At 46.8% G+C, this 17,742-nt stretch overlaps 1 protein-coding gene across 3 annotated transcripts in view; it reads left to right on the top strand.

The window, feature by feature from the left end:
* LOC137421037 (L-lactate dehydrogenase A chain) overlaps positions 1–9,472 on the top strand; it is a 75,125-nt gene extending 65,653 nt beyond the window's left edge. For all 3 annotated transcript variants that reach the window (XM_078771989.1, XM_078771988.1, XM_078771987.1), the window contains 3 exons: positions 4,070–4,211; positions 8,274–8,397; positions 8,932–9,472. In XM_078771989.1, coding sequence (XP_078628115.1) covers positions 4,070–4,211; positions 8,274–8,397; positions 8,932–9,096 — 431 coding nt within the window. In that variant the 3' untranslated portion in view covers positions 9,097–9,472. The remainder of the gene's footprint in view (positions 1–4,069; positions 4,212–8,273; positions 8,398–8,931) is intronic.
* The last annotated feature ends 8,270 nt before the right edge of the window (positions 9,473–17,742 follow it).

Raw genomic sequence — 17,742 nt, 5'->3', positions numbered from 1 at the left:
CGCATCTGACGTCACCTCCGGTAAGTGGCTGCCTATATCCAGCGGGGAGTGACACGCCCTCGGCTCGTTAGCTCCGCCCCAGATGGAATCGGTCCGCCGCTTCCATTGGGTGCGGGGGTTACCGGGCTCCGCCCTTGACGAGGAGCTGACAGGGAGCCCCTATTTGGTAACCCCGTCGAGCACATGGGCAATGGCGGCTAACCAAGCCGGAGTGAGGACGCACACTCCCCGCGCGCTGTTGTTGTAGTTGTTGTTGTTGTTGTAGTTTCATGAGGGAGATGGGAGGAGGTATGGGGAGGTCCTAAACTCACTACTGGTGCCATACAATCACATTCTGGTGCAACGAAGAGTCAGAATTAATGGAAACGAGTCCTTAACTGACATAGACTAAGAATAACTAGCAAGATGTCCTATAGTTGTCTACGTGAGATGCGGTGAACCTGGGCTTCGTCTGATGACCGTCTTCTGATGATGACAATGCGCTTCCCCCTCGGGGTTGAGGCGCATGTGTATTGTTATTGGGACAGCCTTGTTGACGTTGTGCCTTGACCATGGGGTCAAGGTGCACGTCCAAGGCTGTTGAAATGTTTGACTTTTTACCTTTTTTCATAGTAAAAAAGGCAGGGCTTCCCTGTGGCCCCAAAACAGGTAAATAAGAACTGCATGCAAATCGGACCTGGCAGGAGTAATGCCCTGCCGGTGGATTAAGGGGTCTCACTCCTATTAAGAGGAGTGGTCCCAACTGTATGACCATGCATTGTGGCCCTTCGGGGGGCATGATGCATGCGTTGGAATGACCATGCGCTTCCCCCTTGGGGTTGAGGCGCATGTGTATTGTTATGGGGACAGCCTTGTTGACGATGTGCCTTGACCATGGGGTCAAGGTGCACGTCCAAGGCTGTTCAAATGTTTGACTTTTTACCTTTTTTCATTGCAAAAAAGGCAGGCCTTCTATGCGGGCCCTAAACGCGTAAACAAGAACTGCATGCAAATCGGACCTGGCAGGAGTAATGCCCTGCCGGTGGATTAAGGGGTCTCACTCCTATTAAGAGGAGTGGTCCCAACTGTATGACCATGCATTGTGGCCCTTCGGGGGGCATGATGCATGCGTTTGAATGACCATGCGCTTCCCCCTCGGGGTTGAGGCGCATGTGTATTGTTATGGGGACAGCCTTGTTGACGTTGTGCCTTGACCATGGGGTCAAGGTGCACGTCCAAGGCTGTTCAAATGTTTGACTTTTTACCTTTTTTCATAGTAAAAAAGGCAGGGCTTCCCTGTGGCCCCAAAACAGGTTAATAAGCCCGAAATCTGGATTGGCGGCTCTGCTTGATGTTTAGCCAATGGGGACCAATGAATAAATCTCTGTCTGTTGACAGAGTGGCCGGGCTGAAGCCTCCAGAAGACCCTTTGGGTCGGAGGTGACGCTTTGGTCTAGGACTTCGGTCCACAGGAGATCGGGACAGCGCTCGTCACGCTGTTATGTTCGTTGATTATTATCCCCGCCGATCGCACCGCACCCCCTGGTTTTGGTTTGCACTGGTGGGAACGATGGTCTGTGTGGCAGACAGGCTGTTGGTTCCTTGCGGGTTATGCGGTATTTACCGTGTGAGACATAATTCGTGGCTGGTGCTCACCATTAAAGCTAGGAGGTGCCTTGATCATCTTAATAGACGATTTTGGTCCTCATTGGTTAGATTTTTTGCAGTATGCCGTCCTGACGAGGGTTAATAAGCCCGAAATCTGGATTGGCGGCTCTGCTTGATGTTTAGCCAATGGGGACCAATGAATAAATCTCTGTCTGTTGACAGAGTGGCCGGGCTGAAGCCTCCAGAAGACCCTTTGGGTCGGAGGTGACGCGTTGGTCTAGGACTTCGGTCCACAGGAGATCGGGACAGCGCTCGTCACGCTGTTATGTTCGTTGATATATATATATATATATATATATATATATATATATATATATATATATATATATATATTACTATAATTCACCAAATGTCCGTCTGTCTGTTTGAAGGTACCGTAAAAACTGCAGAACCGATCGCAAAGATATTTTGGGTGGGTAATCCTGGGACCCCTGGGAGTAAAATAGGCTATTTAGTTTTCCCAATTTCAGCTTTGGTCTCCAGCATTCTCAGTTTGGACTCCCGCATAACATTCGCGTTCGCATAACGTTCATTGTGACGATGTTCTCATTGTGACGATCTTAATATAATTCACCAAATGTCCGTCTGTCTGTCTGTTCGAAGGCACCGTAAAAATTGCTGAACCTATCGCAAAGATATTTTGGGTGGGTAATCCTGGGATCTCCAGGAGTAAAATAGGCTCTTTAGTTTTCCCAATTTCAGCTTTGGTCTCCAGCATTCTCAGGCTTGGACTCCCACATAACATTCGTGTTCGCCTAACGTTCATTGTGACGATGTTCTCATTGTGACGATGTTGTGACGATGTATGTGTTCACGGTAGTGTTTGACGTGACGGTGTGAACGTAATTTCGTAATGTTTTTCGTTTCGTAATCCTTTAATGAATGTTTAATGTTTAATGAACGTTTAATGTTTAATGAATGTTTAATGCCCTTCGATGTCCAGGGCCGCACGCGCACTACACTGGACGGGCCAGCGTGTACCTTGCCCTTCGCCGTCAGGCTCAGGTAAACTGCTGAGCCCCATCTGTGATGGGGACTGGGGCTTGAGACAGTGTCCCACGAACGAGGAATTCCCAGTAAGCGCGAGTCATCAGCTCGCGTTGATGAAGTCCCTGCCCTTTGTACACACCACCCGTCGCTACTACCGATCAGACGGTTTGATGAGATGCTCGGATCAGCCCCTGCACGGGCCGTTCTCGGCTCGTGCCGGTGCACCGAAAAGATGAGCGAACTTGACTGTCTAGAGGAAGTAAAAGTCGTAACAAGGTTTCCGTCGGTGAACCTGTGGAAGGATCATTATCGGGACAACATGAGAGCGAGCGAGACGCGAGACGTATGTGGTACATGATCGTCCATGTACTGTTTAGCCATGTACTGTTTAGATTTTGATTTGATCTTGATTGATCTGATTACCTGATCTTTGTTTGATCCAAGCAGTTCAATATTGGTTTCATCACACCACAGAATTTTGTTTCTCACAGTCTGAGAGTCCTTTAGGTGCTTTTTTGCAAACTCCAAACAGGCTTTCATGTGTCTTTCACTGAGGAGAGGCTTTCGTCTGGCCACTCTGCCATAAAGCCCAGATCGGTGGGGTGTTGCAGTGATGGTTGTGCTGGAAGTTTCTCCCATCTCCACACAGGATCTCTGGAGCTGAGCCAGAGTGACCATCGGGTTCTTGGTCACCTCTCTTACCAAGGCCCTTCTCCCCCGATTGCTCAGTTTGGCTGGGTGGCCAGCTCTAGGAAGAGTCCTGGTTGTTCCAAACTTCTTCCATTTAAGAATTATGGAGGCCACTGTGCTCTTGGGAACCCTCAATGCAGCAGAATTTTTTTTTTGTAGGCTTCTCTCCAGATCTGTGCCTCGACACAATCCTGTCTCTGAGCTCTGCAGGCAGTTCCTTCGACCTCATGGCTTGGTTTTTGCTCTGATATGCATTGTCAGCTGTGAGACCTTATATAGACAGGTGTGTGCCTTTCCAAATCATGTCCAATCAATTGAATTTACCACAGGTGGACTCCAATCAAGGTGTAGACACATCTCAAAGATGATTAAGAGAAATGGGAGGCACCTGAGCTAAATTTCAAGTGTCATAGCAAAGGGTAGGAATACTTATGTCAATGTGATATTTCAGTTTTTTCTTTTGAATAAATTTGCAAAACTTTCCAAAATCCTGTTTTCTCTTTGTCATTATGGGGTATTGAGTGTAGATTGATGAGGGAAAAAATGAATTTAAACGATTTCAGCATAAGGCTGCAACATAGCAAAATGTGAAAAAAGTGAAGGGGTCTGAATACTTTCTGAATGCACTGTATATATACATACATTTATAACACACATCCAAAGCTCAGTCACCCATAATTAGGAATGCAATAATCAATGATCTTTCATTTAATTGTGTAAATAATTTGTGTTTTTGTCCTAGTGCCTGTATGGAGTGGAACAAATATTGCCGGGGTGGGTATAGCAACACTGAACCCACAACTAGTGCACAAAGCAGGAGATAAATCAGAGGATGAAGCAGAGGCTGCAAGCTGGAACAAGATTCATCATGACGTTGTTCACAGGTAACAGCACCACCATTTATCACAAACATAACTAAATTGCAAATGTAACATTTAGCACGTAATGGTGGAGTTGCTCCGTTCCTTGGCTGACTGCACACCTCAACTCTTGTTTATTGCCTCTATCATCTGTGGAACCACCTTGATCCCACTGTTTCCTCTAGGGCTTCAAGCAAGCAATGCACCACCATCTTATGTAACGCCCCCCCACCCACATTCTCTACATGTGACCTTATCTACCTCCATATACCTTAAATAACCCAAACCCTCTTCCTCAGGTTATATTGTGTTTCCTCCCCTGATCATCGTTTCCTGTTCCTTCATTCCTTTGGATGTGTCCACCTGTGGCCCCACCGCCAGCACATTGCCATTTACCCTCTCTCCACTCGCTCTTGCATACAAACAACAACAACAGGCATTTTAAGGCCATTTTCCCTGCAAGAGCGGGGGTGAGCCTTGCGGTCCCCATGACAATCTTCTCCATTTTGCCCTATTTTCTGCATCTCTCCTTGTTAACCCCCTTGCCCGCATTTCTTCTTCAACCATCTTTAGCCAAGTCTATCTCGGTCTTCCCCGTCCTCTACTTCCTTCTACATTCATTTCCATCACTCTTCTCAACCAGTCACTTTCATCCTTCCTCAACACATGACCAAACCATCTCAACCTGTTTCTCTTCACAGCATCCATCACAGGCTCTATTCCCATCATCTTTCGCAATTCATCATTTGTCTTCCTCTCTCTCAACGATACTCCACACATCCACCGAACCATTCGCATTTCCACCCTTTCCAGCCTTCGTTGCTGCTCTACGTTCATTACCCATGTCTCACTCCCATAAATCATAACACTTCTCACACATGCAGCCGACACCTTTCCCTTCAGCTTCAACTACACTCCCCTCCCCGTCAGCATGCCACTCAGTTCCCGAAACTTCTTCCATGCACATCTCACTCGAGCAACCGTTGCCGAGTCTGATCCACCTTCTCCATTCAGCATGTCTCCGAGGTAACAAAATGTTCTCACACCTTCCAGCTTCATGCCATCTCCAAGATCCAACTCAACATTTCCTCCATCTGCAGCTCCCTCTGTGCACACCTTACACTTGAATGTAGCTGGCACACTGGTTAATGACCCTCTAAAACCACGACATTTTTGATGAACCCACTCAGCGCACATTGTACATTGAATGGAATTCACTCCGACACCCTTCCTGCACACAGCACACGGCCACTTCCCAGTTCTTTCCACCTCACCACATGCTTTACCACTTGCAATCACCTTCGTTTTTCCGATATTCACCTTCAGACCTTTTGTCTCCATACATTCCTTCCACTTGTTCATCTTCTCCTTCAGTCCATCCATACTTTCTGCAATCAACACCAGATCATCTGCATACAACTCCCACGGTAAACCCTCCTTTACGTTCTGAGCCAGCACCTCAATCACAACTACAAATAGTAGTGGACTTAGTACCGACCCCTGATGCACTCCCACCTTCACCTCAAACTCACCACTGTTCCCGTCCTTCGTCCTTACAGCTGTGCGCGCTATTTTGTACAGTGCCATCACGACTCTGATCAACCATTCCTCCACTCCTAACTTCCTCAATGCCCATGTCACTACTTCACATGGAACCCTATTGAATGCTTTCTCCAGATCAACAAACCCAAGAAACAACTTCTTCCTCTTCTCTATATACTTCTCCTGCAACTGCCTCACAATAAAAAGCACGTCTGTCGTTCCTCTTCCTGGCATAAATCCAAACTGCATTTCGTCAATCTTCACTTTCTTCCTTATCCTCCTTTCCAACACCTTTTCCAATACCTTCATTCCATGCTCCAATAACTTTATCGCTCGATACGAGCCACAGTCCAGAGGGTCACCTTTCCCCTTGTATAGAGGGACGAGGGTACTCGGTTCCCAATCCACTGGAATGCGGCCTTCTTTCACCACCAGATTACAGATCTCTGTCATTCTCTTCACACCCCAACTTCCTGCTGCCTTCAACATATCTCCCATAACTCCCATCGGTCCTCCCGCTTTTCTGCTCTTCATTGCTTTTATCGCTTCCTCAACTTCCTTCTCGGTTATCTTCTCTGCCGGTCCTAAAACTGGGTTACTCTCTATGTTGCCATCCCATTCATTCTCTGCATTCAACAGCATTTCCATATATCTTTTCTATCTTCCTTTAATTCCATCTGGGTCCACAACGATTTGGCCCACTTCATCCTTCAAGCAACTCACCCCCATCACATCACACCTCTCTTTCGCTATCTGCTTTGCAATCCTGAATACCACTCTCTGACCCTCTTCCAAATCCAAGCGTTCTCCGAACATTTTCCTGCATGCCTCCTGTGCCTTTGCTACCTCTTTCTTTGCAGCCTTCTTGGCTGCCTTATAAATTTCATGCTCTGCCTTTTCTGCCCCCATACCCTTCGCTTTCTGCCACTCCTTGAACTTCTTCCTCTTCTCGTCAATCTTCTTTCCAACTTCATCATCCCACCACCATGTTTCCGAGTGCCTCGGTGATCCTTTTGTCCATCCACATACCTCACCAACGGCTCCCAACAGACTATCTTTCATTGACATCCAACCACTTTCAAGCTCAACCACATCATCCTCTACCATACTCAGCCTCTCTTTTAATGCCTCCCTCACTGTCACCTCTTTCAACCTCCACACCTTCATTCTCGGTTGGTACTTCACCCGCCGAGCTCTCCTCACACATTTCACCCTTATGTCGCAGACAACCAAGTGGTGCTGTGAAACAACCTCCCCCCCCCGGGATCACCTTTGTGTCCCGGAGGTGACCCCTATCTCGCCTTCGCACCAGCAGGTAGTCAACGGTCGTCGTCGACCCACCTGACGTGTATGTAACAAGCTTATTATCCTCTTTCTGGAACTGCATATTACAAATCAACAAATCAGCTCCATCAGCAAACTCCAAAATCCTTTCTCCTTCTCCATTTCTCACACCATATCCGTAACCCCCATGAACTCCCTCAAAACCGTCCATACTCCTTCCCACATGTCCATTTAGGTCTCCTCCTACCACAACAACTTCCTCATCTTTCACGTTTTCCACCAGCTTCTCCATATCACACCAGAACTTGTCCTTCTCTTCATCGCTCCGACCAACCTGCGGAGCATATCCCGAGATGATGTTCACCAAGAGCTTTCCAATCATCATTTTCACCATCATCAACCTTTCACTCACTCTAGTCACACTCACCACACTGTCTACAAACTCCTCAGAAAACAGGACACCAACACCATTCACGCCCTCCGGGCACCCTTGCCACACAAACTTGTATTTCTGTCCCTGCCTACCCTTCACCATTCTCACACCACTTCCCTTCCATCTCGTCTCCTGCACACAACATATGTCCACTCTTCTTCTGACCAATACTTCCACCACTTCTCCTGATCTCCCTGTCATTGACCCTACATTCCATGTCCCAAACCTCAGAAACCGATCTCCAGGTCGGGCATCAGACGTTTCGTCGTCATAAATGGAGTGATTTCCACCCTTGCTTCGATCGGGTTCCCCACCTTGAGTTTTGACGAGAGGGAGTGGGGTGCCCCACGGGGTACTTCGGGCTGTACCCTGCCAATATGTAGTCGTAATTGTCATGGTTCTCTTTTTGAGGCAATGTTTTTATGGCCGGATGCCCTTCCTGACGCCAACCCCTTTAGTCGCCTTTTACGACATGCAGGGATACGGTGTACCTATTCTAAACCGGGGTACACACCGGTACTCCACTCGCTCTTGCATGAGCCAAGATTTTGGACATAAGTGTTTGTACATAAGTCCCCCCCTCCCCTTCGCATGCCTCCTCCCTCACACAGATCTCCCGATGTCCCTGTTCTCTGCCGTTGTACTTGTGTGCTTCCCTCTCTCTCCCGATCTTGTGTGCCGCTCCCTTTATTATATGTTTTACATGTCAGTTTTTTTTTTGTGATTAATGTTAGCTCTTACACGAGCCTCGATCTTGTATACAAAAAAAAAGAAAAAAAAAGAAGTAATTAATTCAACTACTCACCACCATTCATCATCTCCTCCAGTGCTTATGAAGTTATCAAGCTGAAAGGTTACACCTCATGGGCCATCGGAATGAGTGTTGCCTCTCTGGCGCATTCCTTGCTCTGGAATCTACGTACCGTACACGCCGTGTCCACCAACGTACAGGTACGTGACGAGTGTGGAAATTCAATAAATTCTGAAATGCAAGGTGAGATGTGTTGAAAGACCATAATCGTATGGACGTTATTGTTATACATGTATATCGTTCAACTTTAGGGGGTATCTGTTTATTACGTACCGATGCTATGGAAATCAAACATGAGTAGAAGTGGTTTTGGCATTTCTTCTCTTTCGCCGCTTCCAAACATCATATAAAATCGACATAATGCCAGGTAGATGTGAGTAGTGCAAGCTCATCATGTGTGGGATGAGCAATTGATATGCTTAACAATAAATGTACAAAACATCAGGTGGGCAAGATGGTTATGCCCATAAGGATGGGCATTGCACGTTTCTCATATTTGTGGAACAGACTCCATGCATCCATGTCCTCTTCCCTTTATTCCTTCAAGATTGCCAACCATCAGTGAACGCAATCCTTGACATACATGAGATAAAGTATGCATGTAAACATTTAATAATAATAATATTATTAATAATAATAATAATAATAATAATAATAATAATAATGTTTTTCAGGGTCTACATGGAATAAAAGAGGAGGTTTTTCTGTCCGTACCTTGTGTCCTGGGCTCCCCTGGAGTTTGTGCCGTGCTGAAACAACCGCTGAGCGAGGGAGAGAAGGCCAAGCTGAACGAGAGTGCGCACACGCTATGGGGAGTGCAGAAAGATCTGAAACTGTAAACCGACTGAATGGGAACGCCAGAAGAATTGGGATTATCCGAAGGGGGAGGGGGGGTGTATGTAGTGGGAGGAAATCCTGCTTCCTGACAGACACCTACAGGGGCAGAAGATATACGGGTGGGGCATTTTGAAAGAGAGAGGAAGAAACACATTGGAATATTCACATTCTGTGGCAACTTCATTATTCCTTTTTGGAATTTTGAGATTTAAAACAGAAGCGTGGATAAGCCAAAAGATATTTAAAAAAAAGAAAAAAAAAAGGAATGAAGTAACGCCAACTGAATGAAGAATACCCCCTTGGTTATGTGTTGCATGTTTTTGTCTTTCTGCCGAATTCTGTCTTTGCGCAGCGGAATAAAAATCCAGAGGTACAGCAGTTCAGCCTTACCTGATTTGATCCAAAAATCCGTACACACAATCCAGTAATGGATGCACAAGCACAATGCAACAAGGAACTCTTCAAATATCATATTACTGCCCATCTCCAATAGGATCTGATAAGATTTCGAGGGAATCTCAGATGCTGGGAAGTTTTTAGATTTTAAGATCCACCACGACCTCCTCACTTTCATTTTTTATGTACAAAATGTAGACTCATGGAAAAGTGAGGTGACCCAGGGTAGAAAGTAACACACGGATATAGTGAGGTCGTGGGAATGGATGCAGTTAGGGGATGAATGAACAGGGTAGAGATGAGGGAAGGGAACAGCAACCTCCGGGTAGAGATGAGGGAAGGGAACAGCAACCTCAGGGTAGAGATGAGGGAAGGGAACAGCAACCTCCGGGTAGAGATGAGGGAAGGGAACAGCAACCTCAACATAGTGATGAGGGAAGGGAACAGCAACCTCAACATAGTGATGAGGGAAGGGAACAGCAACCTCAACATAGTGATGAGGGAAGGGAACAGCAACCTCAGGGTAGTGATGAGGGAAGGGAACAGCAACCTCAGGGTAGAGATGAGGGAAGGGAACAGCAACCTCCGGGTAGAGATGAGGGAAGGGAACAGCAACCTCAACATAGTGATGAGGGAAGGGAACAGCAACCTCAGGGTAGAGATGAGGGAAGGGAACAGCAACCTCAACATAGTGATGAGGGAAGGGAACAGCAACCTCAGGGTAGAGTTGAGGGAAGGGAACAGCAACCTCAGGGTAGTGATGAGGGAAGGGAACAGCAACCTCAGGGTAGAGATGAGGGAAGGGAACAGCAACCTCCGGGTAGAGATGAGGGAAGGGAACAGCAACCTCAGGGTAGTGATGAGAGAAGGGAACAGCAACCTCAGGGTAGAGATGAGGGAAGGGAACAGCAACCTCAACATAGTGATGAGGGAAGGGAACAGCAACCTCAGGGTACTGATGAGGGAAGGGAACAGCAACCTCAGGGTAGAGATGAGGGAAGGGAACAGCAACCTCAGGGTAGAGATGAGGGAAGGGAACAGCAACCTCAGGGTAGTGATTAGGGAAGGGAACAGCAACCTGAAAGTAGAATGAGGGAAGGGAACAGCAACCTCAGGGTAGGGATGAGGGAAGGGAACAGCAACCTCAGGGTAGGGATGAGGGAAGGGAACAGCAACCTCAGGGTAGGGATGAGGGAAGGGAACAGCAACCTCAGGGTAGGGATGAGGGAAGGGAACAGCAACCTCCGGGTAGGGATGAGGGAAGGGAACAGCAACCTCAGGGTAGTGATGAGGGAAGGGAACAGCAACCTCAGGGTAGAGATGAGGGAAGGGAACAGCAACCTCAGCATAGTGATGAGGGAAGGGAACAGCAACCTCAGGGTAGAGATGAGGGAAGGGAACAGCAACCTCAGGGTAGGGATGAGGGAAGGGAACAGCAACCTGAAAGTAGATTGAGGGAAGGGAACAGCAACCTCAGGGTAGGGATGAGGGAAGGGAACAGCAACCTGAAAGTAGAATGGGGGAAGGGAACAGCAACCTCAGGGTAGGGATGAGGGAAGGGAACAGCAACCTCAGGGTAGGGATGAGGGAAGGGAACAGCAACCTGAAAGTAGAATGAGGGAAGGGAACAGCAAACTCAGGGTAGGAATGAGGGAAGGGAACAGCAACCTCAGGGTAGGGATGAGGGAAGGGAACAGCAACCTGAAAGTAGCATGAGGGAAGGGAGCAGCAACCTCAGGGTAGGGATGAGGGAAGGGAACAGCAACCTGAAAGTAGGATGAGGGAAGGGAACAGCAACCTCAGGGTAGGGAACAGCAACCTGAAAGTAGAATGAGGGAAGGGAACAGCAACCTGAAAGTAGAATGAGGGAAGGGAACAGCAACCTGAAAGTAGAATGAGGGAAGGGAACAGCAACCTGAAAGTAGCATGAGGGAAGGGAGCAGCAACCTCAGGGTAGGGATGAGGGAAGGGAACAGCAACCTGAAAGTAGAATGAGGGAAGGGAACAGCAACCTCAGGGTAGGGATGAGGGAAGGGAACATCAACCTGAAAGTAGAATGGGGGAAGGGAACAGCAACCTGAAAGTAGAATGAGGGAAGGGAACAGCAACCTGAAAGTAGAATGAGGGAAGGGAACAGCAACCTCAGGGTAGGGAACAGCAACCTGAAAGTAGAATGAGGGAAGGGAACAGCAACCTGAAAGTAGAATGAGGGAAGGGAACAGCAACCTGAAAGTAGAATGAGGGCAGGAAATATCTTGGAGAGGGATGGGCGATGACCCGGTGGTGTTTTGGCAACTTGAAGCTGTGCAGGGAAGGGCAGGTCAAACAGACCGAGGAAGGAGGTTCCACATCCTGTAGAAGAGGAGGAATGCAATGGAGGTCAACCACAAAGCATCTCAGATAGTGCATCGTGCATCAAAAGAAGCAGATAATTGATGAGTGAAGTATGGAACAACAAACGTTTAAAGTAAGACTACTGTGACCAATTTTATGAAGCTTAGGCCTACATGCTGTGGAAGACGAGGCATTGAAAAATCTCTGCAGATGTGTGGTTCATCCAAGAGAGGCCATCACCCAAGTGATTTCAAGCAATGCCAATTGTGGAGATTTGTAACCATTTACATTTTCGAAAAGTTCGAGAGTTTCTGATTCGGAAAATCAATGTTTCCATTCGATTTGAAATTTGTTTGATTTCCAATTTGATTTTTTGTAAAACTATTAGTAGTTGGGTGAGTTGAGGGTGAAGGTGAAGCTTGTACATTAATCACGAGCAGGATAAAGACATCCGTAGGTATCAGTACACGAGTAACATGAATAGATCGTTGGTCTTGAGCCGCCCGTTGACACGATGAAGGCCGCCAAATCACACTTTATGACTTTTTTTTTGAGTCCACTGTCTTCACTTGATTTTGTGCGACACTATCAACTTGTCCGGTACGGCTCCTCTCATGACCGACACCAATTTGAGCACAACAATCATTCCTGCAGTAACAAGTCCATTCAGTCCCAGACGTTTGGCCTAGTTGGGGTTTTTGCTCGTTTTTATGCCCCCGCCGACAAAGTCGCTGGAGGCATGATGTTTTCGGGTTGTCCGTCCGTCCGTCGGGGCTAAACCTCGTTTTTCTCAGCAACCATATATCCGATTGCGACGAAACTTTCAGGGTAAGAGTGACACCCATGCAGAACGTTTTTACGATAATCGTGACATCATAGGTCACGTGGCATGGCAGCCATCTTAGATTAAAAGCAAATAACTAAAAAATGATTCCTCGGAAACCGTTGAATGGAATAATTTGAAACTCGGCACATTGCCAAGTACTCCCAATGCGGAACAATAGCATGACAATGATGACATCATAGGTGAAGTGGTATACCAGCCAAAAATGTTTTCATCGAATTCCTCATCCTTAAAATCTGAAATTGCATGCACATGATCTATGACCCATTTGTATTGAAATATTAAATTTATGACATCATAGGTCACATGGTTTGGCAGCCATATTGGATTGAAGGAAAATATGAAATGATTATATCTCTGAAACCGCTCACCCTATCGATGCGAAATTTTACAATTATCAGCTAACAGCACTGTTGCATATAGTTTGAAAATGATGTCATAGGTCACGTGGTTTGGCAGCCATCATTGATAGAAAAACGAACCTTATCCAATCAACACGAAACTTCACAAACGTGATCCCCTACCCATACATATGCAGAGTGATGGCATCTACCCGTTGTGGGACTATGCGGAGGCATATTGACGACAGTCGCATTGTTCTAGTTTAGCATGTTGTACATATCTGTCCAGATGGCACCTATCCATGGCATGCTGTTTTTCACTATCATCAGTCCATAGTTAGTTTGATCCGAACGCATCCTTTGGTAGATGTAACGTGACCAAGAGACTGTCTTTCCAACTCAGTACGGGTCTTCAGCGAGAATGATTGCCATCTTCGACTTCACTTCTCCCAACATACCGGTTTTGGAAACTCCAATTCCGTCCGATTCCAAGCTCCGACAAACGATCATTCATAACCGTGCCGCCGAGGTATCTACATTCAGTGATGCGTTTTGGTGGTTGTTGGTGTGAATTAGCCAACTGAACAGTCTGAAATCGTCATGGTTTTTATTTTTAATCCAAGATCGAGGCTCGTGAAAGAGCTAACATTTATCACACAAAAAAATCAAACAGACATAAAACATATAATAAGGGGAGCGCTGGACAAGATGGGGAAGCACACAAACACAGCATTTGAGAGCAGGGACATCGGGAGATCTGTGGGAGGGAGAGGGCTTGGGGGGGAGGCGGCGTGGGAAGAGGTGGGGGTGGGGGGAGGGGGCTGGTGGGAGAAGTATAAAACACAATGACACTGCAAAGACTTCCAGGAGAGGTCAGAATTTCAAAAAAGTGGATCTGGGGTGAAATTAGTGGGGGTGGAAAAGATCAAGGTTTTGGATGGGGGAAGATAAGAGATGGTGGTGAACAGCTGTTTTAAAGACCTGGAGGGAGGAGTGGGATTGAAGAGAGTGAGGGAGTTTGTTCGAGAGGCGGGAGAAAAGAGGAATGAAGGAGTGAAGGTGAGCAGAGAGCCTAGATTTTGGCAGTTTAACCATAAGAGGGTTGCTGGCAGATCTTGTGCGACCTGCAGGAATATTTGGGGGACAGAGCCCAGAGAGAGCTGGGGGAGCAAGGCCGGAGAGGAGTCGGTAGAAGACAGTAAGAACACCAATCTGCCTGCGGTGAGTGAGTGAAAGGCCCTCGGAGTTAGCGTCATCGCGGGAGATTCCAATGATTCTGAAGTCTTTGTTTCTCTCAGCATCAAATGGAAATTTCGCCAAATTGATCTGCCACTGACTGAAGATCTTACACGGTGTGAGTAATTAGTGCAGTCATCTTTGGACTGAAGTTCACGAATAAGTGTCTCAAAAGAAATCCGAAAGGATTGAAGACATCACCTTCCGGTCTAAAAGGGATATCAAGTGCTCTGCCGTGCATCACCTGCTCTGCCGCTCTATCTCACCCTCTCTCTGTTCTTTTCACCCTCTCTTTTGCTCAAGGTCATCTGCCAGCATCTTGGAAATCAGCAAACATTACCGCTTTACACAAAAAAGGTGCAAAAACAGATCCTTGCAACTACAGACCAATCAGCCTGCTCCCAATTATCAGCAAAGTCATGGAATCCATCATTGCTTCAGATATCAAATCCTTCCTCTTCTCCAATGGCTTGATCTCTGATCATCAATTTGGATTCAGACCTGGTCACTCTACTCTGGACATGTTGCTTCTGCTGTCTCAACAATGGATGGAGGTCCTCAATGCCAAACAGGAAATCAGAGCTGTCTCACTTGACATATCACGTGCCTTCGATACAGTCTGGCACCCAGCTCTGCTCACCAAACTCACCTCCTATGGTATTCAGGGAAATCTCCACTCATGGCTTGCGGATTTCCTCTCTGGTCGTAGGCAACGTGTGGCCCTGAATGGATTTCTCTCATCTCCCCTTCTTGTTCTGGCTGGAGTTCCCCAAGGCAGTGTTCTGGGCCCTGTGCTATTTCTGGTCTTCATCAATGACCTCTCCGACTCTCTGGAAAATCCTCTCTATCTCTTTGCTGATGACTCCACTATCTGCCGCTCCATTCCTCATCCCTCAGATCGGCAGTCTGCAGCCTCCTCACTCTCTGCAGACCTGGACAAAATCACAGACTGGTCAAACAAGTGGAACATGTCTTTCAATCCTGACAAATCTCACACTCTTACAATGTCTCTCCGAAAGGACCGACTGGACAACCCTCCCATCTACTTTCTCAACAATCCTCTCCAAGAAGTTCTGTCGCTCAAGCTTTTGGGTCTCACTATCTGCCATGATCTTTCTTGGGAAAACCACATTTCCAAGCTGGCCTCCAAAGCCAGTCGCCGACTGGGCATCCTCCGTCGTGCGAAGTCCTTCCTTGGCACACCTGAGCTCCTCACCACATACAAGGCTTTCATCCGCAGCTCAATGGAATACTGTTCCCCCCTCTGGGCTGGTGCTCCTGCCTCACACCTTGCTCGGCTTCACGCTGTTGAGGCCAAAGCTTTCAGAATCATTGGAATCTCCTGCGATGTAGTCAACTCCGAGGGCCTTTCACTCACTCACCGCAGGCAGGTTGGTGGTCTTTCTGTCTTCTACCGACTCCTCTCTGGCCTTGCTCCCCCAGCTCTCTCTGTGCTCTGTCCCCCAAATATTCCTTCAGGTCGCACAAGATCTGCCTGCAACCCTCTTATGGTTAAACTGCCAAAGTCTAGGCTCTCTGCTCACCTTCACTCTTTCATTCCCCTTTTCTCCCGCCTCTGGAACAAACTCCCCCACTCCATTCAATCCCACTCCTCCCTCCAGGTCTTTAAAACAGCTGTTCACCACCATCTCTTATCTTCCCCCATCGAAAACCTTGATCTTTTCTACCCCCGGTAATTCACCCCAGAGTCCTTGCAGCGTTCATATGTTTTATTCCTCTCCCACTTCCCCCCAAGTCCTCCCGATGTCCCTGCTCTCAAATGTTGTGTTTGTGTCCTTCCCCCTCTCTCCCCACCTTGTCTGCCGCTCCCCTTGTTTTTTTGTGTTTTGTGTGTCGGTTTGTCTTTTTTGTGATTATTGTTAGCTCTTTCACGAGCCTCGATCTTGTATACAAAAAAAAGAAAAAAAAAGAAAAAAAAAGTGCTTGAGTAAGTTTGATCAGTCCAGGTGGATATCGAAACCGAGCCATTATGTTCCATTGGAGTTTGCGGTCAACGCATATATTGAAACATTTCATAAAAGTGAACGAAGAACGAGTCTTTTGTTTTGTTCACATTTTCCCTCCATTTCCCAAATAGACAAGATCATGTCGACCGTTCCACGGTTCCCTCAAAGATCGCACCATATACTTCATCCGATAGGTCAGAATCTGGGGCTTCATTCAGCCGAGAAAGCAAAACATGTGAGAATATCTTACCAGCGACTCCTGAACCCAATAGATGCAAATATTGACGTTGCAATCATTCGAGTTTGTAACATTATTGGCATTGTTGAGGTCTCGAGATTCAGACAGAGGTCTGGTTTCCATGCCTGACAAATCACATTCCACAGCTTCACCTCCACTCAGTTCTGGATGCAATCCATCTGGTCCTGTGCTCCTACCTACCACACTTGCATTTCATCACGTTTAGGAATTCTCACTGCCTGACCATAAATACATCTGTGCTCCGAGACGACTGCAACGAAAACACATCCACCTTAGTGATATCCACACATTGTGAATAACGTGGATCGACCTGCATTGAAAATGGAAACAAGCGTTACGCCTAGGTAGTATGTCCCCGATCGGTGGTGATGTGAGTTGACAAAGTGGAAGACGCAAGGCGGCCATCTTGGATTTTGACGTGGCGACCCAATTTTCAATAGCGTTCTTCCTTATGCCTAGATACACCCACACACCAGATTAGAAGTTCGTTTATTTTTCAACATATTTCGCTCTCAAGGTTCACATACACATGGCGGCGGCCATCTTGGATTTTAACGTGGTGGCCCAATTTTCAATAGCGTTCTTCCTTACGAGTAGATACACCCACACACCAGATTAGAAGTTAGTAGTTCGTTTAGTTTTCAAGATATTCCGCTCACAAGGTTCAGACATACATGGCGGCGGCCATTTTGGATTTTGACGTGGCGAGCCAATTTTCAATAGCGTTCTTCCTTTTGCCTAGATACACCCACACACCAGATTAGAAGTTGGTACTTCGCATATTTTTCAAGATATTTCGCTCACAAGGTTCAGACATACATGGCGGCGGCCATCTTGGATTTTGACGTGGGTTGCACCCACAGACCAAATTAGAATTCGGTCCTTCGCTTACGCACGTAAGCACGCACGGGAAAACCATAGTCCCCCTTTCGCTCCGCGGTGCGACAGGGGACAATTAAAGGATCACTCTGTGGTCCATAACTGTCCTTCAGCGAGTCAAGCATAGACTTGGAATCTCCAGAATCAGCAAATTGTTGGATTTGTTGGGCTTTTCCATTGCCACCACCTTCATTTTCCGCTTAACGTTGCTCGCCTGCCAGATTATTTCGCTCATTCGGCAGTCCGGAGACATTGGTATATTGTCTCAAAACATTTTGTGCTTTGAGAAATTTGATTTGAGAAATTTTGTCTTTGAAAGAAAATTTGAAAGAAAAAAAAATTTTAAATTTTTAAATTTTGATTTTTTGAAATTTTTTGAAAATTTTGAAATT

The sequence above is a fragment of the Myxine glutinosa genome, chromosome 2 (assembly GCF_964187855.1).
Source record: "Myxine glutinosa chromosome 2, kmMyxGlut1.1, whole genome shotgun sequence".
In the NCBI taxonomy this organism is placed as follows: Eukaryota; Metazoa; Chordata; class Myxini; order Myxiniformes; family Myxinidae; genus Myxine; species Myxine glutinosa.
This window is presented reverse-complemented; position numbering and strand designations above follow the sequence as displayed.